This window comes from Vipera ursinii (genome assembly GCF_947247035.1).
Source record: "Vipera ursinii genome assembly, chromosome: W".
Classification (NCBI taxonomy): domain Eukaryota; kingdom Metazoa; phylum Chordata; class Lepidosauria; order Squamata; family Viperidae; genus Vipera; species Vipera ursinii.
Window position 1 is genome coordinate 21,136,620 of NC_139522.1, and position 25,874 is coordinate 21,162,493.

Sequence of the window (25,874 nt, forward strand, 5' to 3'; positions counted from 1 at the left end):
GTCATCCAGATGCCCAAAACTATATGGCCTCCCCAAAATACACAAAGATGGAATCCCACTAAGACCCATAGTAAGTTCTATAGGCTCACCACTACAAAACTTAGCTAAATACCTAGCAAAACAACTACAACCTCAAGCAGAAATGGCAGCTTCATATGTCCAAAACTCATACCACTTTATAGAATTAGTGAAAAATCTACAGATAGACCAAAAAGACTTGCTAGTCAGCTTCGATGTGGTATCACTATTCACCCAGGTGCCAGTCCAAGAAGCTCTATCAACAATAAGAAGCAAATACCAACCACCAAACCATATTATAGAACTAGCAGAACACTGCTTATCAAACACATACTTCATACACAGAGGCCAGAGATACAAACAAATAGAAGGCGCACCAATGGGATCCCCTCTATCACCAGTTATCGCCAACCTTTTCATGGAAGAATTTGAAACTAACGCTCTGGAAAAGACTACAAACAAACCAAAACTGTGGCTCAGATATGTGGATGACACCTTCGTGATCTGGCCCCACGGAAGAAAGGAGCTAGAAAACTTCCTAACACACCTGAACAGCCTACATCCCAAAATAAAATTCACCATGGAGATTGAAACAAACAACCAGTTACCTTTCCTGGATGTACTTATATACAAAAAACAAAACGGCACCCTAGGACACACAGTCTACCGAAAGAAAACGCACACCAACCGTTACCTCAATGCGCAATCACATCATCACCCAGCACAAATAAATTCAGTAGCCAAAACACTAATAACAAGAACCAGACGCCTTGCAGATAAAACACATATACAAACAGAACTACACACCCTGACAGACATATTGACAGCAAACAAGTTCCAAAAAAACAAAATCACCAATATGATTCAGCAGGGGACTCCGAAACAGAAAAACATCCAAGAAGAAGAACAGAACAACGGACGAGCCATCTTGCCCTACATAAAAGGAACAACCGACAAAATCAGTAAAGTACTACGCAAACATAACATCAAAACCGCATTTAACACTGACAGAAAGATATCAACCATCCTGAGAAATCCCAAAGACAAAATAGAACTGGAAAACCAGGGCATATACCAAATCCCATGCGCCTCCTGTCCAGCAACATACATCGGACAGACTAACAGAAGAATAGAGGTACGTGTAGAAGAACATAAGAACTCAGTACAGAAGAAAGATCACACATCTTCACTAGTACAACACATAAACACTACGGGACACAACATCAATTTTGAAGGTACAAAAACAATCGCCAAAATAGAACATCTCAATAGCAGAATAATCAGAGAAGCCATTGAAATAGAAAAACACCCAGACAGTATGAACAAGCGAGACGACACCTCCCGCCTACATGACATTTGGAAACCAGCATTGATAGAGAAACGAATTTCAGCAAACAAGGATTTAAAAAACCAACAAACAACCCCAAATGCCACCAGCCCCAGCAAGACTCATCCACACCCAGAACAAAAACTCCCCCACACAGAAGACAGAACAAGTCAAGCAAAAGTGCCATCACCCAAGCAGAAGAACGCACACACGAACCTGACTGACCCATACCAGAGATACATAGCAGGTCCTCGAACTCGGAGCCAAACCAAAGCTCTGGAGGCCACTACACAGCCCACTCCTCAGGACACCAAATCACAACACTCAGGATATTACAACACAACAAAAAACCCCACCCATTCAGAACACACCCCACCCAATCAGAAGACAGCCACGCCTCCAACCAATCAGAAGACAACCACGCATCCACCCAATCAGAAGACAGCCACGCCTCCACTCAATCAGAAGACAACCACGCCTCCACCCAATCGGAGGACACCCCCACCCAATCAGAAAGCAGCCACGCCTCCACCCAGTCAGAACACAGCCCCACCGGCAGTTGGAAGGAAAGGAACAGCCAGACCACGCATTGCTCCTGGAAGCAGCAGGAGGAACACTCCAGCCTGATGATGACGGATGGGATTTCGTCGAAACGTCGCCACAACTTTCTGAAGATGAAAGGAACGCGGGAAGAAACCCGAGACTCTAGATCTACATATATATATATATATATATATATATATAAAACAGTGGTGTCCTTGTGTGAGGGTCACTTGCACACATAGTCTGACAGGTAGGCTGGTGTCCTGTGTGGACGGGTGGATCGTCTGGGTGTGCTTGGCCCCTGGGCTTGGACCATGGGTTCCTGAGGCCTTTGTGCAGGGCTGCAAGGAGCCGGCATCAGGCAGTCCTCCTCTGGTCCCTGCCCTGTGACGTCCTCAGCTGGGTTGACCCCTCCTGGAGCGTGGTCCTCCTGTTGATCGTGTGCGTTGAGTTCAGGGACGTGTGTGACGTGCTCAGGGACTCTTCCTCTGAGCTGATCGATGTGTCGCCTTATGCGTCTGTCCCCCTCCACCCCTACAATGTACGAAAGGGGTCCTGTTTTCCCGACCACTGTCCCCGGAACCCAAGGATGTCCAGCCCCATAGTTCCTTGCCCAGACCAGGTCCCCCAGGTTGAGGACCTTGTGTGTGGGTGATGATGGCAATGGTGATGGTAGTGATGCTGGTGGTGATGGTGATGATGGTGATGATGGTGATGTTGCCCTTCCGGTTTCGGCTGCTACCCGGTCTGGGTGTAGGCGGTCCAGCTTGGTGATGAGGCGCCGTCCCCATCGCAGTTCTGCTGGGCTCTTGCCGGTAGCCACACATGGTGTTGTGTGTTGGGCTAGTAAAAATTTGGCCAGTCTGTGGTGCCAGTCCCCGCTGATGATGCGCCAGAGTGCGTCTTTGGTCGTCCTTACCATCCGTTGGGCCTGCCCATTGGTAGATGAATGGAAAGGCGCGGAGGTGGCGTGCCTAATCCAGTTCGCCTTCAAGAACGCCTGGAAATCAGCAGCAGTAAACTGAGGCCCATTATCAGACACAATTACGTCGGGGAGGCCGTGTGTGGCAAAGAGAGCTCTGAGCACCTGGATTGTCCTCCCCGAGGTCATGTTGGGGACAGGGACTACCTCTAACCACTTGGAGTGACTGTCCACCACTACTAAAAATAGTTGACCCTGGAATGGCCCTGCATAGTCAATGTGTATGCGGGACCATGGCGTGTGTGTGGCCTTCCACCGGTGTACTGGTGCATGTGGCACTTCTGGCCTTGATCTCTGGCACGTATAACAGGCCTTGACCCGATCCTCAACCTCCTTGTCCAACCCGGGCCACCAGAGGTAGCTCCTAGCCAGTGCCTTCATCCTGACCACCCCTGGGTGCCCTTCGTGTAAGGAGTCCAATACCCTGGCGTGTAGTGCGGGTGGAATGATGACCCTGCTACCCCAAAGGAGGCACCCCTTGTGTGTGGAGATTTCATCGCGTCTAATGAAATAGGCCTGAAACTCTGGTCCTGGGGATTTGTCCTGCCACCCTGTGCAAACCCATGAGTGCACCCTGCCCATGATGTTGTCTGTGGCTGTGTGGCTGGCAATGTCCTTGGCAAGAACTGGACACTCGGGTAGTTCCTGCAGGGCTAGGATCTGTGTGGCTGGTGCTGGGTCTGGGTCGTGTGTGTCTAAGGGGAGCCTACTTAGACCGTCTGCGTGGCCCATCTCCTTCCCTGGCTTGTGCACCAGCTTGCAATTGTATGCTGCAAGGAAGATGGACCACCGGAGCATCCTGGGGGACAGAATCTGGGGGTTTTGCCTGTCTGTGGTGAACAGGCCCAGGAGTGGTTTGTGGTCCGTGAAGACAGTGAACTCCCTGCCATATAAGTAATCGTGGAATTTCTTGATTCCTGCCACGATTGCCAGGGCTTCTTTGTCTATTTGGGCGTAGTTTCTTTCTGCTCCAGACAGTGTTCTAGAATAGTATGCTATGGGGACTTGTGCCCCGTTGGGCTCAAGGTGGCTTAGGACAGCGCCCACACCATAAGGGGATGCATCGCAGGCGATACAAATGGGCTTGGACTCGATGAAATGGGTTACTGTGGACTTGTCCGACAGCAATGCCTTCAGGGCCTTGAAGCTCTGATCATGGGTGGCCGTCCAGGCCCAAGTTGCCTGTTTGTCTAGCAGCCTGTGGAGCGGTTCAGCGATGGCTGCCTTGTGTGGGAGGAATGTATGGTAGAAATTCAGCAGACCCAGGAATGCCTGAAGCTCTGCTTTGTTCTTGGGTGTGGGTGCTAGTTTGATGGCCCTCACCTTGGATTCTGTGGGGTGGATTCCCCTGGCGTCTACTCTGAACCCCAAAAATTCTGTGGAAGGAACACCTATGCTGCATGTTTCCTTTTTGAGTTTGAGGCCAGCTGTGCGCAGCCTTGCCAGCACTTCCCTAAGCCTACCTGCCAGTTCCTCTGCTGATGCTCCTGCGATCAGGATGTCATCAAAATAGGGGCAGACTCCTGGAATGCCCTTGAGTGTCTTTTCCATAACCTCCTGGAAAATGCCGGGAGCAACGCTGACTCCAAACTGCAGCCTGTTCACCCGGAACGCCCCCCTATGGGTTACTATGGTTTGGATGTCAGCTGTTTCCCTAGTGACCGTGAGTTGCTGGTACGCCTGCGCAAGATCGAGCCTTGCAAAGATGGCGCCGCCTTGGAGGGAAGCGAGAACGTGGCTAACCGCGGGAACCGGGTAAGCGTGCGGGTTTAGGGCGCGGTTCACCGAGCACTTATAGTTGGCGCAGATCCTTATTTCCCCGTTGGATTTGAGGGGGGTCACGATGGGGGTTTCCCACTCCCCTCCATCTACGGGCTCTAAGATTCCCTGGGCCACCAACTTGTCTAGTTCGCGCTCGATTTTGTGTTTGAGCGCAAAAGGGACTCGCCGCGGCCGGACCCTTACGGGGGAGACGTTCGAGTTAAGCTTGAACGATATGGGGCCCCCGGTGTACTTGCCTAATGACCCGTCGAAGACGTTGGCGAACTCCCGGCAAACGGCCTCAACGGAGTCCCCCTGGATCCGATGGATCCCGGATACTGAGATTCCCAGGGCCTCAAACCAGTCCAGCCCGACCAGGCTGGCTCTGCGGCCCTCTACCACTACAACGTCCAGGTGCCCTTCACGACCCTTAAACCCCACTGAAATGGTGGCCTCCCCCTTCACCTTGACCGGCGAATTCTGAAAATCGGTCAGGGTTAATTTAGTAGGCCGTAATTTAATCCGTTGCTTGCTCCGGCTAATTATGTGGTTAAGGGTCTCGTCCGAAATAATCGAGACCGCTGATCCGGAGTCAAGCTCCATGCTGCAAGGGACGCCTTGCAAACGGATTGCTAATCTAATTTTTGGTTTGAGCAGCTGGCGGCTACCCATGTGGTTAATGGCCAGCCGGCTCTCGACATAGGCAATTTTTGTTTTGGTGGGGGCCCCAGTACCTTTGAATGGCGGTTCCTCTGGCTGCAGCTCGTGGATCTCCTCCCGGGGGCGGCGGCTATGGCAGACGGCGGCTATGTGGCCTGTTTTCTTGCAGACCCGGCACGTGGCGGACCGGAACTTGCAGAGGCTGTGCACGTGGTTCCCACCACACCCTGCTCACCTCTGGGGAACGGCGGTGTTGCTGGGAGGCCTGGGCCTGTCTTGGCGTCTGGCTCGCTGGTCGGGGGTCGACTTCCGCTGGAGGAGGTCGATGCTCAGGTCGTCCTCCTCTGTGGCCCCTTGCCGGTGGACGCTGGTTGCCTGGTTGCCGGGCCGGGTTCCCTGGCAGGCTTGGACGGCCCCGCAGGCCGCTTCGTGGGCTAGGATGGCGTCCTCGGCTTCCTGGAGAGAGACCTCCTCTCTTTCGAACAGGCGCTCCTGCAACCGCCTGTCGCGTAGGCTGCAAATCAGCCGGTCCCGTAGTCGCTCCTCCAAATTTGTGAACCTGCAAGTGACGGCAGCTTCCCACAGGGCGGCGAGGAAGTCGGCGCCGGTCTCGTCGGGGCGCTGGTCCCTTTTCTCGAATTGTGACTGTGCGGCCACCTTGGAGCGCCAGGGCCTGAAATGTGCGTTGAGCCTGGCCACGAGGTCTCGGTACGCGACGGTGTTGATGGCCTCCTGGGGGAACAGGTTCGCGGCGACTTCCAGCAGCGCTGGTCCCCCAAGGCAGAGCAGGGCGGCCGCCTTTGCACCGTCCTCCGATATCTGATTGAACCGCATGTACAGTTCAACGTGAGCCAGGTAACGGGTCCAGGTTTCGGGGCGGCAGGTCTCGAATTCGCGGGGTTGTCCGGCTCTAGCCATGGCGGCAGTTGGTCGTGGATGTGGCGCTTGGCGTTGCCGGGTCGGCTGGCGGTCGTGGGGGGAAGAAGGAAAAATGCCTTTCCCTTCAGCTCGCGGAGCGTTTCCCCAGTGACTTCAGCTCTTGGTCGGCAGCAATCCCACCTTCGTCGCCACTATTGTGTAGTGGGTCCGACGCAAGAGAGACGCCAGCCGGTGTGTGAGTTCAGCTCTTTATTGGAAGGGGAAGTGAACTGGGGACTGAGGGCTACCTGGCCTCCTTATATACCTGGCCAGGTAAGCTAACAGCCAATGGGGTTGGCCCTAGGTTTCCCACCGAAACTGCCCAGGCCAACGCCCCCTGGTGGCTGTTGCTATGCAGGTGCCTGCATACATAACAATATCGTTTTGCCTTTTGGTACTGTCCATGAAGGGGGGCAACCAACATACGATACACTAAACATAATACTTTTTATAACGCTAATAAGCCAGGTAGATGGTTAGCTTACTTGTTAAGGAAAAAAGAAAAGTCTCGGACGATAGAGAAAATAGAATATAAAGGTAAAAAGGTTTATCAACAAGATATTATTAGAAAGGTATTTTCAGAATTTTATTCTAAATTATATGCAAGTGATACAATTCAAAGTATAGATATAGATAAATATTTACAAGAGGTGAATATTCCTAAGGTTACTCAAGAGCAGTGGGATGGAATGAATCAGTTAATAACTTCTGAAGAGATTGTTTTAGCAATTAAACATTTGAAATTGGGTAAATCACCAGGGACAGATGGATTGACAGCTAGTTATAAAAATTTGCAGTCAGAAATGGTGGAGCCTTTGAAGGACTTATTTAGTACCCCCATCATGGAGAACAGCTTTCATAACATTGATTCCAAAGGAGGATCAAGATCTTAGTCAACCAAAGAATTATAGACCAATATCTCTTTTAAACACTGATTATAAGATATTTGCTAAAGTATTGGCAAATAGAATAATGAATATAATGCAACAATGATTAGTTGGGGTTTATAACTGGTAGACAAATGAAGTACAATGTAAGACAAATTGTTAATTTATTGGAATATTTGGAAAGAAACAACCAAGTCTCTGCTGCATTGATATTTTTAGATGCAGAGAAGGCTTTTGATCAATTGAATTGGCAATTTTTATTGAAAGTAATAGAAAAGATGGAATTTGGGGATTATTTTTTACAGGCTATTAAAGCAATATATCAAAAGCAAACGGCACAAATAATTGTTAATGGTAATTTAACAGAAATTTGTAAAATTGAAAAAGGAACAAGGCCGGGATGCCCTTTATCACCATTGTTGTTTGTTCTAACACTGGAAATATTATTGATTAAAATATGTGAATCAAATAAGATAAAGGGAATTAAAATTAGGCATCAAGATTATAGATTGAGAGCGTTTGCAGATGACTTGGTTGTTACTTTAACTCAACCTACTCAATCGGTTTTAGAATTATTGGATGTGATAATACAATATGGACAAGTTTTTGGATTTAAAGTTAATAAGCAAAAAACTAAAATATTAATAAAAATATGACTATAAAACAAAGAGAAGCGTTAGAAAAATCAAGAGGATTTGAAATAGTAAAAAAGGTTAAATACTTGGGGGTATATATCACAGCATCGAATGTGAAATTATATAAAAACAATTATGATAGTTGGAAAAAATTACAATTGTCTTGGTTGGGGAGAATAGCAGCTGTGAAGATGAATGTCTTACCAAAATTTTTATTTTTGTTCCAAATGATACCAATACTTAAGAAAGATGCAAATTTAAATGAGTGGCAAAAAGGTATTAATAAATTTATCTCAGCAGGGAAAAGACCAAGAGTAAAGCTTAAAATAAAGCAAGATGCATGTGAGACAGGGGGTTTGAAGATGCCCAATTTGAGATTATATTATGATGCAGTTGTGTTATCAACAATTAGTGATTGGTTCAATTTAACGGATGAAAGAATATTGAATATTGAGGGGTATGATTTATTGTATGGATGGCATGCATATTTATTTTATGACAAAAAGGTGGATAATATTTTTAAGACTCATATCTTAAGGAACGCTTTGTTCCGAGTTTGGAAAAAGTACCAATATATATTAAATAACAAAATACCTATATGGGCAATACCTAGACATGCAATAGGAAATATACCGTATATACTTGAGTATAAGCCGAATTTTTCAGCCCACTTTTTGGGCTGAAAAACTCCACTTCGGCTTATACTCCAGTGAACAAAAAAAAAGAACTGTCCCTTCGTTCGGAACAGGCTGCTGAGAGAAGGGAGCGGCAGAGCCTTGCAGAGCTGGCGGCAGTCCAGCGTTGTTTCTCCCCCTCGTGCGTGCGTGTGTGTGTCAGACCCACGGGCTGGTAGGGAAGCGGCATTCCGGCATTCCCCCCCTTCCTGTGTGTCGAGCCCACGGGGCTTGACACACAGAGAAACGCAAATGCCGGACTGCCGCCACCTTTACTAGCCATTCCTGCGGGTCTCACACACACACACACACACACACACACACACACGCCGCCGGGCTCGGCTCCTCGGCAGGAGGGGCAGCCCCCGCCGCGCCCCCCTCCCCTCCCGGCCCGTAGCGCTGTGCTGCCGCCGCTTCCTCCGGGCAAGTCGGGGGGGCTTGCGGGGCGAAGGCACCGGCTGGGGGGCAGGCAGGGCGGGAGGGCGGCCGCGCAGCTCAGCGCCGCCCCGAAGCCACAGCCAGCCACCGCCGCCCGCGTCCCGGCGGAGAGAGCCTGCCCTGCGGAGCGCGCTCGCTCGCTCGCCCGCTGCCTCGCCCGCTCGCTCGCCCGCTGCCTCGCCCGCTCGCTCGCCCGCTGCCTCGCCCGGGACCAGCGGCGCCACCCCAAAGCCACAGCCAGCCGCCGCCCGTGTCCCGGCGGAGAGAGCCTGCCCTGCGGAGCGCGCTCGCTCGCTCGCCCGCTGCCTCGCCCGCTCGCTCACTCGCCCGGGACCAGTGGCGCCGCCCCAAAACCACAGCCAGCCGCCGCCGCCCGTGTCCCGGCGGAGAGAGCCTGCCCTGAGGAGCGCGCTCGCTCGCTCGCCCGCTGCCTCGCCCGCTTGCTCGCTCGCCCGCTGCCTCGCCCGCTCGCTCGCTCGCCCGCTGCCTCGCCTGCTCGCTCGCTCGCTCGCCCGCTGCCTCGCCCACTCGCTCGCTCGCCCGCTGCCTCGCCCGGGACCAGCGGCGCCGCCCCAAAGCCACAGCCAGCCGCCGCTGCCCGTGTCCCGGCGGAGAGAGCCTGCCCTGCGGAGCGCGCTTGCTCGCTCGCCCGCTGCCTCGCCCGGGACCAGCGGTGGCGCTGCAGTCCGGCGCCGGGCGGAGCTCAGTCGCGCAGCATCCCAGCCAGCCAGCCTGCCGGCGGGCGGACGGGCCGAGAGAAGCCCGGCCCGGAGGGGAGGGGAGGGAGCGGAGTCGCCGGGGGCACAGCCCGGGGCCCACGTGGAAACAACGCTTGACTGCCCCCCCCACACACACGCACACGAGGAGGGAAACAAGCTTGACTGAGGAGGGAAACAACGCTTGACTGCCCCCCACACACACACACGCACGCGCGCGCACGAGGAGGGAAACAACGCTTGACTGCCCCCCCACACACACACGCACGAGGAGGGAAACAACGCTTGACTGCCCCCCCCACACACACACACAAAAGCGGCAAAAGCTGGGGGGAGAGAGAAACGCCTTGTTCTCTCGTCTCAGCGGAGACTTGTTTCGGGGGATCCAGCCTCTGTCACCCCCTTCTCTCAGCTGGGCAGCTGACAGAAAGGGGCGGCAGAAGCTGCATCCCCTGAAAGAAGTCTTCGCCGAGAAAATGGGCGCTGAGATTTTCTCGGCGAAGACTCACCTTCTCCCGTTCACCTTCAGCAGCTCCGCCAGGCCCGTCCAGTGCCCTGCTAGCAGAGCTTGACAAATGCAAAAACTGCTTTGGTTAAACACTGGAAGGTTTAGTGATTAACCCACCCCACCCCACCCGGTCTTCTTGCTGTTTCTCCCCATCCTCACTCCTACCCACAGGGGCTCTCTGCCTCTTCTACTACTTCTTTTTCTTTCTTTCTTTTTTGCTGAGGTGTGCGTCTCTCTCTCTCTCTCTCTCTCTCTCTCTCTCTCTCCCTCCCTCCCTCCCTCCCTCCCTTCCTCCACACACACACATTCTTCGGTAAAGAGATTCACTCGATCCATGGTTTCAAGGTTGGGGTAGAGAAATCCCGGTTTGTTTCAAGAAACCGGGGTGGTTTATGAGCCTATAGATTTTAGACTTTGCATCTTGTTTTGCTTCCTCGGTTCCCACGAAGCCCGAAACTCTTTTTTTTTCCCCTCTGGTTTCTGCCCAACTGTCAACTCGTGGTAAAACAAACAAACAAACAGAAAGCCCTTGCCTCTGGTTCCTGAGAAAAGAAAAAGTTGAGGCGAGAAGTGGAGAACATTCCCTTCTTCGTTGAAAGCTGAAAGCAAACGCGCTGCAAAATTCGTTCATCCTCTTCCTCATCCTCATCCTCATCCTCATCCCCTCCCTCTCTCTCTCTCTCTCTCTGTCTCTCTCTCTCTCTGTGGTGTGTTATCTCGAACCAGATGGGATGGCAAAGTCAAATGCAAATGGGGATCTTGCAGATCTTGCCCTGCCTTTCCCCCCACGGTTACCTTCTGTTCTTGATGAGCTCACGAGTGCTCAAGGACAAAATAGGGCAGGGCAAAGCCGGCAGTTAAAAATAGGATGCAGATAAAAGGAAAGGTAAGGAGGGGTTCAGGTTGAGAGGAGAGGCTGCGTAGCCTTAGTGTAACTCCTGTGTGGGCTGACTGGGTTGCCTCCGATGGGCTCTGACAGTGGAACAGAATGGAATAGAAAATATGGAATGGATTGGAACAGAACGTAGAACAGAACAGAACAGAACAGAATAGAATAGAATAGAATAGAATAGAATAGAAATATAGAAAGTGAATAGAATAGAATAGAATAGAATAGAATAGAATAGAATAGAATAGAATAGAATAGAATAGAATAGAAATATAGAAAGTGAATGGAATAGAATAGAATAGAAATATAGAAAGTGAATAGAATAGAATAGAATAGAATAGAATAGAATAGAATAGAATAGAATAGAATAGAATAGGGCACCAGAATGCCGATGCTGCCTTGGCACTTTGTGATAAACAAGTGGGTTTTGGCTTGCGGTTTGGGCACTCGGTCTCTAAAAGTTTCGCCACCACTGACCAATACCATCTCAGACAGGTGAATGTCCAGTCTCTTCTTAAAAACCTCCAGTGATGGAGCACTCTTGATTTCTGGTGGCAAGCTGTTCCACTGGGCAGCTGAGAGAAAGGGGCGGCAGAAGCTGCATCCCCCGAAAGAAGTCTTCGCCGAGAAAATGGGCGCTGAGACGCCTCATTCTCTCGCTCAGCGGAGACTTCTTTCGCGAGATCCAGCCTCTGCCGTGCTGCACCGAGAGAACAGCAAGCCGCCCCATTCTCTCGGCGGCTTGCCACCCCGTTCTCTCATCTCAGCAGAGACGTCTTTCGGGGGATCCAGCCTCCAGCTGCTGCATTTCCCAGCCTCGGCTTATACTCGAGTCAATAACTTTTTCCAGTTTTGGGGTAAAATTGGGGGTCTCGGCTTATACTCGAGTCGGCTTATACTCAAGTATATACGTAAATGTGGAGCAGAAACAAGATGTGATTATTTATAAAGAACTTCTTAGGATGGAAGGGAATATTTTGAAACTGAAACCTTTAAATGTTTTAAAGGAAGAAAAGATAGTACAGACTTGGTTTCAGTTTATACAATTACAAGCTAGATGGATAGAAGATCAGAAAATTGGTATAATAAAAGTTGATGAAAATTTGATAAAGCAAATTAGAGATCAAAGTCAATCGCATATAAAAAGGTTATATAATGCTCCTATAGAGATTGATTCAGAATAGGAGTTAAAGATTGTATGATAAAATGGGCTCAGAATATTCAAGAGCCCATAATGATGGATACTTGGGAAAAAATTTGGGTTAGAAATGTAAAATTTACACAAGCACAAAACTTAAGAGAGAATTTTTACAAGATGTTTTATAGATGGCATTTAGATCCTAAAAAGTTAGCATGTATGTATCCAAATCAACCACCTAAGTGTTGGAGATGTGGTAGTGAAGAGGCAACTTATTATCATATATGGTGGACATGTAAAAATGTTAAAGCCTTTTGGATAAAAATATGGTGGATTTTTCAGAAAGTTTTTAAGAAAAAAATAAGATTTACTCCGCAGCTATTCTTATTGGGGATTATTTCAGATTGTACTGTTATAGAAACTAAATTAATGTTACACTTAATAACGGCAGCCAGACTGTTGGTGGCGCAACATTGGAAGAAAGAAGCTTTACCTACAATAGAACAATGGATACTTAAAGTAATGGACGTAGCTGAAATGGCAAAAGTTACAGCATATTTGAAAGAACAGTCACAAGAAAAATATACTTTGGAATGGAAAAGATGGATTGATTATATTCAGAACAAATATGGGACTAAAAAGTTTCAAATAGCATATGAATAATTCTTAACAATTATAGAAGTGTTATTATAATTACTTTAGTTTTGTTATAAGGGAGTTTAAGGGTGGAAGGTTTGTTAACGTTGTAATAGATATTTAGCATATGTTTGCATAAGATTGCTATATGTAATACCCTGTATTCTGCTTTGGGAAGTCCAGGGGGGGAGGGAAGGGGAGAGGGTTGATGGGGGGGGGTTATTATTAAAATTTTGTAAAACCTTTCAATAAAAAAAGAGCCACCACACACAGACGTATCCTGGACATGGGCTTCAGATGTCGTATTCCTCTTGTCAAGCCGCTCCTGAACAACAAACAACGTCAGAAGCCTCTTACCTGGGCTAAAGAAAAACAGACCTGGTCTGTTGCTCAATGGTCCAAAGTCCTCTTTTCTGATGAGAGCAACTTTTGCATCTCATTTGGAAACCAAGGACCCGGAGTCTGGAGGAAGAATGGAGAGGCACACACTGCAAGATGCTTGAAGTCCAGTGTGAAGTTTCCACAGTCTGTGTTGATTTGGGGAGCCATGTCATCTGCTGGTGTTGGTCCACTGTGCTTCATTAAGTCCAGGGTCAACGCAGCCGTCCAGCAGGAGATTTTGGAGCACTTCATGCTTCCTTCAGCAGATGAGCTTTATGGGGATGCTGACTTCATTTTCCAGCAGTACCTGGCACCTGCCCACACTGCCAAAAGCACCAAAACCTGGTTCAATGACCATGGGATTACTGTGCTTGATTGGCCAGCAAACTCGCCTGACCTGAACCCCATAGAGAATCTATGGGGCATTGCCAAGAGAAAGATGAGAGACATGAGACCGAACAATGCAGAAGAGCTGAAGGCTGCTATTGAAGCATCCTGGTCTTCCATAACACCTCAGCAGTGCCACAGGCTGATAGCTTCCATGCCACGCCGCATTGAGGCAGTAATTGCTGCTAAAGGGGCCCAAACCAAGTACTGAGTACATATGCATGCTTATACTTTTCAGAGGTCCGATATTGTTCTATGTACACTCCTTGTTTTATTGATTGCATGTAATATTCTAATTTTCTGAGATTGTGGATTTGGGGTTTTCATGAGCTGTACGCCATAAAGGAAGGCCTGGAGGAATGTTGTCCATAGGGTCGCGATGGGTTGGACACGACTTCGCAACTATCAACAACAGCAACGCCATAATCATCACAATTATGACAAATCATGGCTTGAACTATCTTGCTTTGCATTTAATGAATCTATCTCATATATTAGTTTCCCCTTTTAAGTTGCATTACTGAAATAAATAAACTTTTGCACGATATTCTAATTTTTCGAGTTTCACCTGTATTAGTTCATTACCTTCAGTTCCTCCCTAACTATCCCTAATATAGATGGAGAAAGGTTATTTGCTTTAAACTAGGGTGCTACTTTAGGAAAGGGCAAGGCTGAGTACTTCTCTTTCTGCCAACCTCTTTCCATCTCTTTTTCTCTCTCACCCTTTCCAAATTCTCTTTTTCCTTTTTGCTCCTTCCCACCCAGCAGTTAAAACAGTTCGGCTTTTCCCAGAGATCTCTCTTAAAGTAGCCTTTAGTTATCAGTTTTAGAATTGGACCAATTGCTACAACTAGTCCTCAGGGCTTCAGCTTTACTGCCTATCACCTCCATGTAGAAAATCCAAATACTTTCTCCTTGTCACCCCTAAACTCTACTGTCTTTGAAAGAGGTGATTACTTTCAATTGTTTTCACATGCCAGAATTTTCACAAAATTATTTTCACATCCCAGAGTTCTGAAGGAGCTGACAGATGTTATCTCAGAACCATTGCACCATATCTTTCAAAAATCCTGGAGCACTAGGGAACTACCAGAGGATTGGAAAAGAGCTGATGTGGTTCCCATCTTCAAAAAAAGAAGAAAAAGAAAAAAACAGACCCACGAAACTACAGACCAATCAGTCTAACATCAATACCTGGAAAGATCTTGGAAAAGATAATAAAAAACAGATCTGCGAACAACTAGAAGCAAACAAAGTTATAACCAGTAGCTAGCATGGGTTTGTCAAAAACATGCCAAACCAAACTTATTTAAAATTAAATTAAATTATTTCATTCTTTGACAAAGTGACTACATTAGTAGACCAGTGAAATGCTGTGGACATAATATACTTAAAAAGGTAAAGGTAAAGGTTCCCCCGCACATGCGTGCTAGTCGTTTCCGACTCTAGGGGCCGGTGCTCATCTCCGTTTCAAAGCCGAAGAGCCAGCGCTTGTCCGAGGACGTCTCCGTGGTCATGTGGCCGGCATGACTAGACGCCAAAGGCGCACGGAACGCTGTTACCCTCCCACCGTAGTGGTCCCTATTTTTCTACTTGCCTTTTTACGTGCTTTCGAACTGCTAGGTTGGCAGAAGCTGGGACGAGTAACAGGCGCTCACTCTGTTACGCGGCATTCGGGATTTGACCCGCCAAACTGCCGACCATCTGGTCGACAAGCTCAGCGTCCTAACCCACTGAGCCACCGCGTCCCCTTAATATATATATATATATTATATTTATATATTAATATATATTAATTATATATTAATATATTAATATATTAATATATATTAATATATTAATATATTATATTAAGTATATTAAGTCTATACTTAATATACTTAATATACTTAGATTTCAGTAAAGCATTTGACAAAGTAGACCACAACCTACTTCTTGGTAAACTAGAAAAATGTGGGATAGACAGCATCAGCACCAGATGGATTTGTAACTGGCTAACAAACCATACTCAACGAGTAGTCCTTAATGGTACTATATCTACATGGAGGAAAGTAAGCAGTGGGGTACCACAAGGTTCCATCTTAGGCCAAGTACTCTTCAATATCTTCATAAATGACTTTGTTGAGGGAATAGAAGTGGAACTCATCAAATTTGCAGATGACACTAAGCTGGCAGGAATAGCCAACACCTCAAAAGGCAAGCTCAAGATCCAAAAGAGATCTTGACAGATTTGAACAATGGGCTCTATCCAACAAAATGAGTTTTAATGTGGAAAAAATCAAAGTTTTACATTTAGGCAGGAAAAAACCAAAGGTAGAAGAACAGATTAGGTGAAACCGGGCTCAAAGGTATACCTGAGAGGGACCTTGGAGTCCTAGTGGATGATCACTTAAATATGAGCTAGCAGTGTGCAGCAGCAGCCAAAAAAGCTAATACAATCCTTGGTTGTATAAACAAATCTAAAGCAAAAGCACATGAAGTATTAGTACTGCTTTATAAAACCCTAGTAAGACCGTACCTGGAATACTGTACTGCACCCACCAGTACAGTATTGGTCACCACATTACAAAAAAGATATTGAGACTGGGAAAAGTGCAGTGAAGAGTGACTAAGATGATTAAAGGCCTGGAGACTAAAACATGAAGAACAGTTGCAGGAATTGGGTATAGCCAGTATAGAGAAAAGAAGGACTAGTGGTGACATGGTAGCAGTATTCCAGTATTTGAGGGGCTTCCATAAAGAAGAAGGGGGTCAACTAATTCTCCAAAGCACCAGCGGGCAGGATAAGAAACAATGGATGGAAACTAATCAAGGAGAGAAGCAAGCTGGAATTAAAGAGAAACTTCCTAACAGTGAGGACAATTAACCAGTGGAACAGCTTGCCGTCCAAAGTTGTGGGTACTTCATCACTGGAGGTTTTTAAGAATATACTGGACAGCCATTTGTCTGAAATGGTATAGGGTCTCCTGCTTGAGCAGGGGACTGGACTAGAAGACTTCCAATGTCCCTTCCAGCTTATTCTACTGTATTCTATTCCATTCTACCAAGATTGTCAGGGGCAATATGCTGACTCTGTAAACCGCTTAGAGAAGGCTGTAAAGCACTGTGAAGCGGTATATAAGTTAAGTGCTATTGATACAGGTGAAACTCGAAAAATTAGAATAACGTGCAAAAGTTCATTTATTTCAGTAACACAACTTAAAAGGGGAAACTAATATATGAGATAGACTCATTACATGCAAAGCAAGATAGTTCAAGCCGTGATTTTTCATAATTGTGATGATTATGGCGTACAGCTCATGAAAACCCCAAATCCACAATCTCAGAAAATTAGACTATTGTGAAAAGGTGCAATATTCCAGGCTCAAAGTGTCCGACTCTAATCAGCTAATTAAGCCATAACACCTGCAAAGGGTTCCTGAGCCTTTAAATGGTCTCTCAGTCTGGTTCAGTAAGAATCACAATCATGGGGAAGACTGCTGACCTGACAGTTGTGCAGAAAACCATCATTGACACCCTCCATAAGGAGGGAAAGGCTCAAAAGGTAATTGCAAAAGAAGTTGGATGTTCCCCAAGTGCTGTATCAAAGCACATTAATAGAAAGTTATGTGGAAGGCAAAAGTGTGGAAGAAAAAGGTGCACAAGCAGCAGGGATGACCGCAACCTGGAGAGGATTGTCAGGAAAAGGCCATTCAAAAGTGTTGGGGACTTTCACAAGGAGTGGACTGAGGCTGGAGTCAGTGCATCAAGAGCCACCACACACAGACGTATCCTGGACATGGGCTTCAAATGTCGTATTCCTCTTGTCAAGCCGCTCCTGAACAACAAACAATGTCAGAAGCCTCTTACCTGGGCTAAAGAAAAACAGACCTGGTCTGTTGCTCAGTGGTCCAAAGTCCTCTTTTCTGATGAGAGCAACTTTTGCATCTCATTTGGAAACCAAGGACCCGGAGTCTGGAGGAAGAATGGAGAGGCACACACTGCAAGATGCTTGAAATCCAGTGTGAAGTTTCCACAGTCTGTGTTGATTTGGGGAGCCATGTCATCTGCTGGTGTTGGTCCACTGTGCTTCATTAAGTCCAGGGTCAACGCAGCCGTCTACCAGGAGATTTTGGAGCACTTCATGCTTTCTTCCGCAGATGAGCTTTATGGGGATGCTGACTTCATTTTCCAGCAGGACTTGGCACCTGCCCACACTGCCAAAAACACCAAAACCTGGTTCAATGATCGTGGGATTACTGTGCTTGATTGGCCAGCAAACTCGCCTGACCTGAACCCCATAGAGAATCTATGGGGCATTGCCAAGAGAAAGATGAGAGACATGAGACCGAACAATGCAGAAGAGCTGAAGGCTGCTATTGAAGCATCCTGGTCTTTCATAACACCTCAGCAGTGCCACAGGCTGATAGCTTCCATGCCACGCCGCATTGAGGCAGTAATTGCTGCAAAAGGGGCCCAAACCAAGTACTGAGTACATATGCATGCTTATACTTTTCAGAGGTCCAATATTGTTCTATGTACACTCCTTGTTTTATTGATTGCATGTAATATTCTAATTTTCTGAGATTGTGGATTTGGGGTTTTCATGAGCTGTACGCCATAATCATCACAAGTATGACCAGTGGCGTAGCGTGGGTTGTCAGCACCCGGGGCAAGGCAAGTAATTTGCGCCCCCTAACCCGTGGATTTTAGCACTCGATTTTAGCACGCGCTGGGCGGCCGCTGCACTGTCCCTCCCCCAGATAGTCCCTCGCTCTCTCTCCGCACCGCACCGCACGCCTGGCAACCCCCCCTCCACAGTGGGCGGCGACCCGGCGGCTCAGATCAGATTTGCACAGCCAGCACTGCAGTGAGAGAGAGTGAGTGAGCCAGGCAGGGGCAGAGAGCTGCGAGTGCAAGCGCGCCCCCCCAGATGTTGCACCCGGTGCGGCCGGCCCCCCCTGCACCCCCCACGCTACGCCACTTAGTATGACAAATCACGGCTTGAACTATCTTGCTTTGCATGTAATGAGTCTATCTCATATATTAGTTTCCCCTTTTAACTTGCATTACTGAAATAAATGAACTTTTGCACAATATTCTAATTTTTTGAGTTTCACCTGTATATTAAGAAATATACTTTTAATAAAATATATTAAAAATTCTTTTGATAATATTACTATCCAGAAAAGATGAATGCAGAGACAGCCTCTATTTGCTCAGTGAGCACTTTTTGATCCCATAATGAACCTACCACCAAAAGATGTCACTTCTCTTTGTGCAACCTTACAAGAAAAGAAATGTACAGTATAGCTCATTTTTCCTCAGCCTTTTCCAATTCCCCCCTTTTTTTCACATTCAGGCCATTTTTTTGCCTTGTCTACAGCAATCTTCTCCTGTCTGGTCATTAGTTGCCACCCCTCACCCACCTTCATTTTTTTCATAGCACTCCACAGACCAAATAATTCCTTATTTTGATTCCTCAACAACCTGATCCAATTCAAATTCCTTAAATAACTAGACCACCTTTATCTGAAAGATTTGCATGGCCAACCATCTTAAGCAACTCTGGGCAACTCACAATAACTATAACCCTCCCCAACTGGGGACCTCTTGATCAGGGGTCCCCAATCCTCGGGCCACAGACCAGCACTGGGCCGTGGCATGCCAGAAACTGGGCCATGCAAACAAGCGAAGCCCCATCCGTGGGATGCAGGCAGCATGAGAAACCATGCCGCTCTGGTCCACACAAAAACCTCTCTCCACAGAACCAGTCCCTGGTGCCCAAAAGGTTGGGGGCTGCTGCTCTAAATGTGTTAAACTCCCCAAATCCTCTGACCATCTTTTGACATATGCTGCCTGTCAATTCTGGACATCAGGTTGAGGAGACAGTGTTGGTCCTATCTTATCCCAAACCATCATGCCTTCTGTAAGTTTTGCTTCTCCAATTCCCAGATCTCTTTTGTGATGTAATCTTTTGATGTTCCGTTCCATCTTTTCTTCAATCCAATTTTTCCATGAAAGTTCTCAGCCTCCTCGTCTATCACAGCTTTCCGCAAATATTCAGCTTTCTATTTTCAGGCATTCCAGCTGGGAAAGTCCCAACACTTGCAAAGGGGCAGGCAGGTTGCCTTTTACATCTAACTGAAATAACATATGTTCCTTCCTTCTGGGCTGAAGTTTAAATAATGTAATGTCTTTAGATGTAGGAACTTTTCTTCTTACATGATGGGTGGGAAAACTCTGGTCCTTCCAAGGTTATTAGGCTACATTTTTCATATCCCATGACTACTAACAATGATGGCTGGTGCTCTGTGGTTTCCTGTACTGCCAGAAGATGTAATAATGTGGTTTTTTTAAGTCCCTTAAAGTGCTTAGTCCTTGGGTCTCCATATACTGTAAGAAAGCAGATTCATCCACAGAGGTCACACTATACTCACTGTGGTGGGGAATGGTGTAAATGACAACTGTTGAATCTCTCTAGCCTAGCCTGATCCTGTAGCACTATTTGGTACAACATTATGTGTGTTTAGGGAGAAATTATGTATATTGCAGTACCTCCATCTCTGCCTTATTGATATTAGGTTAGTTCATGTGTGATCACCAACCTGGTTCAAAATAGCATAGAAAATCATGGCTTCATTCCCAAAGTCTCTCTATGTGCTATCTTGCTTTCTCAGTCAGTGACCTCTTTGTTAACTGAGGGAAATGAAAGAGGGTTTCTTGTGTGAGTTCTTGAACACAAGTGGAACACCTAAAGCAATCAAGTGAATGCAAAACCCACAACACGCACACACTTATGACTTGGTAGTTTAGCTTAATAAGGTCAGGGACAGGAAGAGTAGGATTAAGTAAAAGAGCAACACCTACTTATACCCTCCTGTGTCCTTACATACATTTGCACTGCAGCCAAAATTCATCCTTGTCCCTGCATTTGATGCATATGAGTAACTGCTTTCTCATTATAGCTTCCATTTATTCCCCCTACCAAAAGGACTATCTCAGGGAGGATTGAAAACATCTTTATGGAATTTATTAAAATAAGAAATGCAGACCAGACCCCAAAATGACAAAAGAACCCACAGGCCCTTTTTTCAATTTTTTTTAGGCCAGAAGTACAACCCACATCAAACCCAACATTCCCACCCCAGATTATTACAAATTAAAAAATACCTCCATGCCCCTGTGTCTCTGGGGAGTACATTGGCTGTGCCTGCTTTCCCACAGTATTAATACTAGTCATAAAAAAAATTCCACAAACCCTGTGTGCCCGCCATCCCCAAGTGCTCCAAAGGTGGGGAGGGGTGGAGTGGGGAATCCTGGCACCACTATGACCTCCCATCTCTTTATTTATTTATTTTGTATATTCCAATGGATGAAAATAGAATTTTGATGGAAAGCAGCTCAAAATAAGACTCTTTAAAAATGCATTTCCCATCCCACTTGGGTTCTATTCTTCTTCATAAAGATTATTCCCATGACGTTGAAAGCAAAATGTCCTCCCTTCCTTCATTGTTACTTTCATTGTTCCTTACTTTCATTCATTCATTCATTTTAAATTAAAAGAGCAGATAGTTGGATATGGAAACAGCCCCATCTGTATATAAAAAAAGTTTCCAATGTAAAGTAGGTATGGTAGAAAAATAAGAAAAGGGGAGAAAAAAGAAAAGAAAAGAAAGGAAAGATCAGGCAGAAGGTGAGAGCAGTATCTTGTTTTACAGAAAGAAAAAAGAAGAGAATGTAAAACGCTAACTTGGTGAGAACCAAAGGTGGGGGCTTGGGATCCAAGATCTGTCACAGTGGTGAAAATCCTGTGTTTGTTTGTTTTTAAAGTGAGGAGGGAGAAGCTGTTACTCAACATGTTCCTCACTGCATATACTAATCCACTGCCACCCTCCCACCACACAATTACTCCCCTTCTCAGGCTGTGGCTGTCATATCTGTGTCTCTTGGACATTTTCTTTAGAGCTGCTCTTGAATAAAAGAGGTTCATGGATGGAATTGAGCATAGGGTTCTTGGAGCATGAGAGGGGTCCATCACCACTATTGTTGTTATAGTGGGCCTTGAAAGCAGTATAGCGGTTGAGGTGGTCATGCTCAATGGCAGGAAGTGCAAGGTGGCTGTCTCCAGGGGCTCCAGCTGCTGCAGGCAGCTCATCTTCAACACTGATGATCTCAATGGTGCGGGTAGGCCCATGATGCTTATGAAGCTGGTGCTGTTTACGGAGCTTGTAGAAGACAATGAGCATCATAGCAGCCATGAAGGTAATGGCTACAAAGCAGCCAATGATGATCTTAGTAGTTTTCATCACATCATCCAAATCTTTCATGCCACTCTCTGTGACATCAGTTATTGGGATAGTGAATGGCTTCTCAGTGTTGCGTGTGCTGCGAGGAGTCAGTGAAGTAGTGGAATAAGTCATATCCCACCCTTGGGAAGGTGTTGGCCCAGGTTCCTTCTCTGTGGGAATTGATTCTTCTTGGCCAGAATCCATGGTCTCCACAGTTACAGTAGTGAAGTAGGTATAACCTGTAGTGGCTGGATCCACAGCTGAGACATTGAGTGTGGCTGAAGCAGTGGTGTTGCCAGCTGAATTAGTCACCATGCAGGTATACTGCCCAGTGTCTTGGACTGTCACATTGGTGAAGTTGAGTGTGCCATCATGAAGGACAGAAATGCGCACCCGATAGGAACCATGTGTCATCAATGTGCCATTGGGTGTCAGCCAGTTCACTGATGTCATGGAGGTCCCTGTTCGGCACTTTAATTCAGCAGCCATTCCCTCAGTCACATTAAGATCAGTTGGAGGCTCCACTATAACAGGGGCATAGCAAGTAAAATGACTTTGATCCAGCTCACCAATATATCGTCCTTTGAGGTTTGGTGGGACATGGCATCGGGCACAGCAGGTAGTGTTGTTGGGCACTGTCTCCTTGAGCCACCAGCTGAGCCACAACACATCACAATTGCAATGCCAAGGATTGTGGTTGAGGTGGACACGCTCTAGGTGGTGCAAAGGGGTAAATAGATCATGGGGCAAGGACATAAGGTTATTGTGGGAAAGATTGAGCTCCTCTAATGACTTAAGGTCATCAAAAGCATTGCGTTCAATGGTGGCCACTTGGGCATGCATCAACCACAACCTGCGAAGGCTAGTCAGGCCTTGGAAGGAGCCTGGTTGGATCATGTCCAGGCGATTCCCAGAAAGCTCAAGTTCTTCTAGCCGCAATAATGCTGTCAAATTTGGGATATCATTAAGGTTGCACATGCCCAAGTTCAGGTACCTCAAATTGACCAACCCTTCAAAAGCTGCTTCTGAGATATACTCCAGCTTCTTGAGCTCTCCAAGGTCCAGGCGCCGCAAAGAAGGAACTCGATTGAAGGCATAGGATGGGATGCTTTCAATGGGATTATTCCTCAGCCATAGCTCCCGCAATTTGGAGAGGTACTCAAAGGCCTGTGTGGGGACAGTCGTTAGCCAGTTGTCAAAGAGCTCCAGTGTGTTGAGGTTGGGCAAGCCATTGAAGGCACCAACCTCAATCTTTCGGATGAGGTTCTTGCTGAGTTGTAAAATCTCAAGATGACGAAGGTGCTTGAAAGTGTCAGTCTTAATCACCTGGATGTTGTTCTCCTGCAGATTGAGGTATCGTGTGTTGATTGAAATGCTCTCGGGCACTTCCACCAACTCCCGGCGTGTACAGATGACCCGGCTGGCTTGGTTGCTGCAGGAACAGGCAGGTGGGCAGGAGGTGGGAGAGGCTCCACCCAAAATAAATGATGGCAGCCACACAGAGACTATAACAAGATGTTTCCAACTCATTCTACAGATGCTGGGGGGCAGCCAAGGCTTCTGAATGCAGCAGAGGGTGGCCATGTCCAAAGCTCATGCTTCAGTGAACAGCAGGTTTGATGCTCAAATCTTCAGAAACTGGGAAGAAGAAGAAAAAAAAGAGAAATAAGGCTCCCAAACCAGATATGTTTATAATCAGAAGCACTGGAATTTAGGAGCTGTTCAGTGAAATGGATTCTGGGCAGTTCCAAACACAGGAAAAGATTTCTTTCTACACCACTTGATCAATTTACAAAACTTATGGAGTAACTACAAGATGTAGGGATGAAAGGCCACTGGCCTAAATTGGGTGGTTTTAGAAAAACAAGGATTAAAATAACTATCTCCAGCCTGCCCTCAAATGTATTCTGTTTCTACAACCACTTCACCTTTATTTTATGCCTTTCTTGAGGTTCACATCCTCTAGAATTGGAGTCTAGGATACCAAGACTTCCTGGCCCTGACTGTCTCCTCTTGTTACATTCAGCCCAACTCTCCTCACAAGGTTGTTGTTGTGGGGAAAATAGGAGGAAGGGACATTAGATATGTTTGCCACCTTGAGTTATTTATAAAAACAATAAAGGCAGGCTATACATTAATTAAATAAATAAATATAGAGATGGAGATGATATAGAGATAGAGGTAGAAATAGGTATGTATACTTTAGATTACACTGTTTCCCTTTAACCAGTCATGGCAAGATAGGTGATTCCATGGGCTGCAACAAGAGAATTTGCTGGTCATGTGCAGCCTAAGAACTCTGTGAGCCACAAAAAGAGAATGGGGGAGGGATGTGCGTTCTATTCCCATCCCTGTGGTAACATAGAATATTATTAGGAAATGCCCCTGTTTGAGCCAGCACACAGCATGCAATTCATATTGTACATCCAGTGGGTTTTCCTCCTTGTGACTCAGGTGTGGCAGTGCACTATTGGCAACACTGCTGAGCAATATGGTGACCAGGAAACTACTGGCACCATTTTGTCCTTTGTCTCAGCAAAATATCCAGGACAATTCCATGCAATCAGAAATTAGACTCTCAGGCTGATTGGAAGGCTAAATCTTTAGATGCTAGTTTTCTACATGGAGGGAAGTAGTGGCATGTTAACAGCATGCAATTTTAAAGTATTACCATTTCCAAAAGCTCAAATTACACAACTTATTTCTAGTGGCTTATGCAAAATGTTGTGTATTGCAGAGAAGGTTATATGGTTCCATGATTAATCCTGTAAGCACCAGGGAAAAAGTTTCTCCTATACAAAGGAGAATTTGATTTTTTAAAATCACCTTATAAGGTTTAGAAAATAAATGCTCTCTCTCCCCACCATAGGAAAGGATGAACTGTAATTGGATTTCATTACTAGCATTCATCCTGCTAAGGATCCACCATGTCTCCACTAATAAATTTCAGAAATTGCTTCAATTTTCTTCTGGCAAATAGCCAGCAAAATAGTTTAAGCTAGCATAATAGGACTTGTTCCAGGCCCACCCAGCAAGAATAAAAACTCTTAAGATTCAAACATGGGACTTGTCAGCCCAACCCCATAGTTTTTATTTCACAGTAATGATATGGTGAAATTTGCCTTGCCATTACTCAAGTTCTGCTTTTCTACCTTCTCCTCTTTCCAATTCTCTTGGTGTTGGAGGCAAAAACACACACAGAATCCAGTGAGTTAAGATGATGAAAGGGTATTCCTGTCAGCTTTCCTTGTACCTTTTTGCCCCAAGCATATTGTTGTTGTTGTTTCCTTTATTAATGCATTGTGATGCATGTGCAAAAGGAGTAGAGCTGCACTGAATCAGTGACACTGCTTTTTCCTTTGCACATAATTCCTCCCCTCCCCCCAAATCACCCTCTGTGGATATTTCTGGTAAAGGCTGCTGCTGCTGTATTGTGGCTGCGCTTTGGCTCTGAAGGCCAAAATGTATTGCACAGTGTACAGGGTCACACATATAGCACCTGTCTGAAGCCTATTAAACAGCTACATCTTTTCTTGGGATTGCAAAACTGCACTCCAAGCTGCACCACAATCACAGGAAAAGATAACATTTGCCTTCCATCCCAAAGGGCTGCACAACCCTAAATACTAAGCCTTTTGGATAATTTCCATCACTCTGGATTTCCCTGAGTGCCTAATATCCCAATAAAAACAGCTGAGTTTTTAAAAACATGTTAGAGTTCCATTGAAGCACCTGGCATATGCAAGGGGCCACCTTATAATGAAATGAAACACCACATGCCAATTATAATAATTTTATCATAATTACCTTCTCTTGTCAAATAATTTCTAAAACAAATCCTTATTCAATTAAATGAATACTGGAAAAAATGCAGGATGATTTTTCTGCATATCATTACTCCAATGTTGCTCAACTTTACCAGACTGGACATTGTCAGCATACTGAGCTTTTCTTGTACCTTTTAGCCTTCAGCATATTAGATGAGGCCTGTCCAGTATGGTTAAACCTCTGGCATATATCTCATCTTTGTCAGAGCATGCAAGCTCTGCAACCATGTCAAGGTAGGTATTATTATTATAGTTGGTCGCACAGTCAGCCAGATGTTT

The 25,874-nt window shown here is 46.3% G+C and overlaps 1 protein-coding gene across 1 annotated transcript; it reads right to left on the reverse strand.

Annotated features, from left to right (window-relative positions):
- Positions 1 to 21,025: 21,025 nt before the first annotated feature.
- LOC310648229 (leucine-rich repeat-containing protein 4B-like) lies at positions 21,026 to 23,352 on the reverse strand (the record flags this gene model as incomplete). The annotated part of the gene is made up of 1 exon (XM_083375974.1): positions 21,026 to 23,352. The coding sequence occupies one exon, from the start codon at positions 23,350 to 23,352 to the stop codon at positions 21,412 to 21,414; it is 1,941 nt and encodes a 646-aa protein (XP_083232100.1). The 3' UTR covers positions 21,026 to 21,411.
- Between the last annotated feature and the right edge of the window lie 2,522 nt (positions 23,353 to 25,874).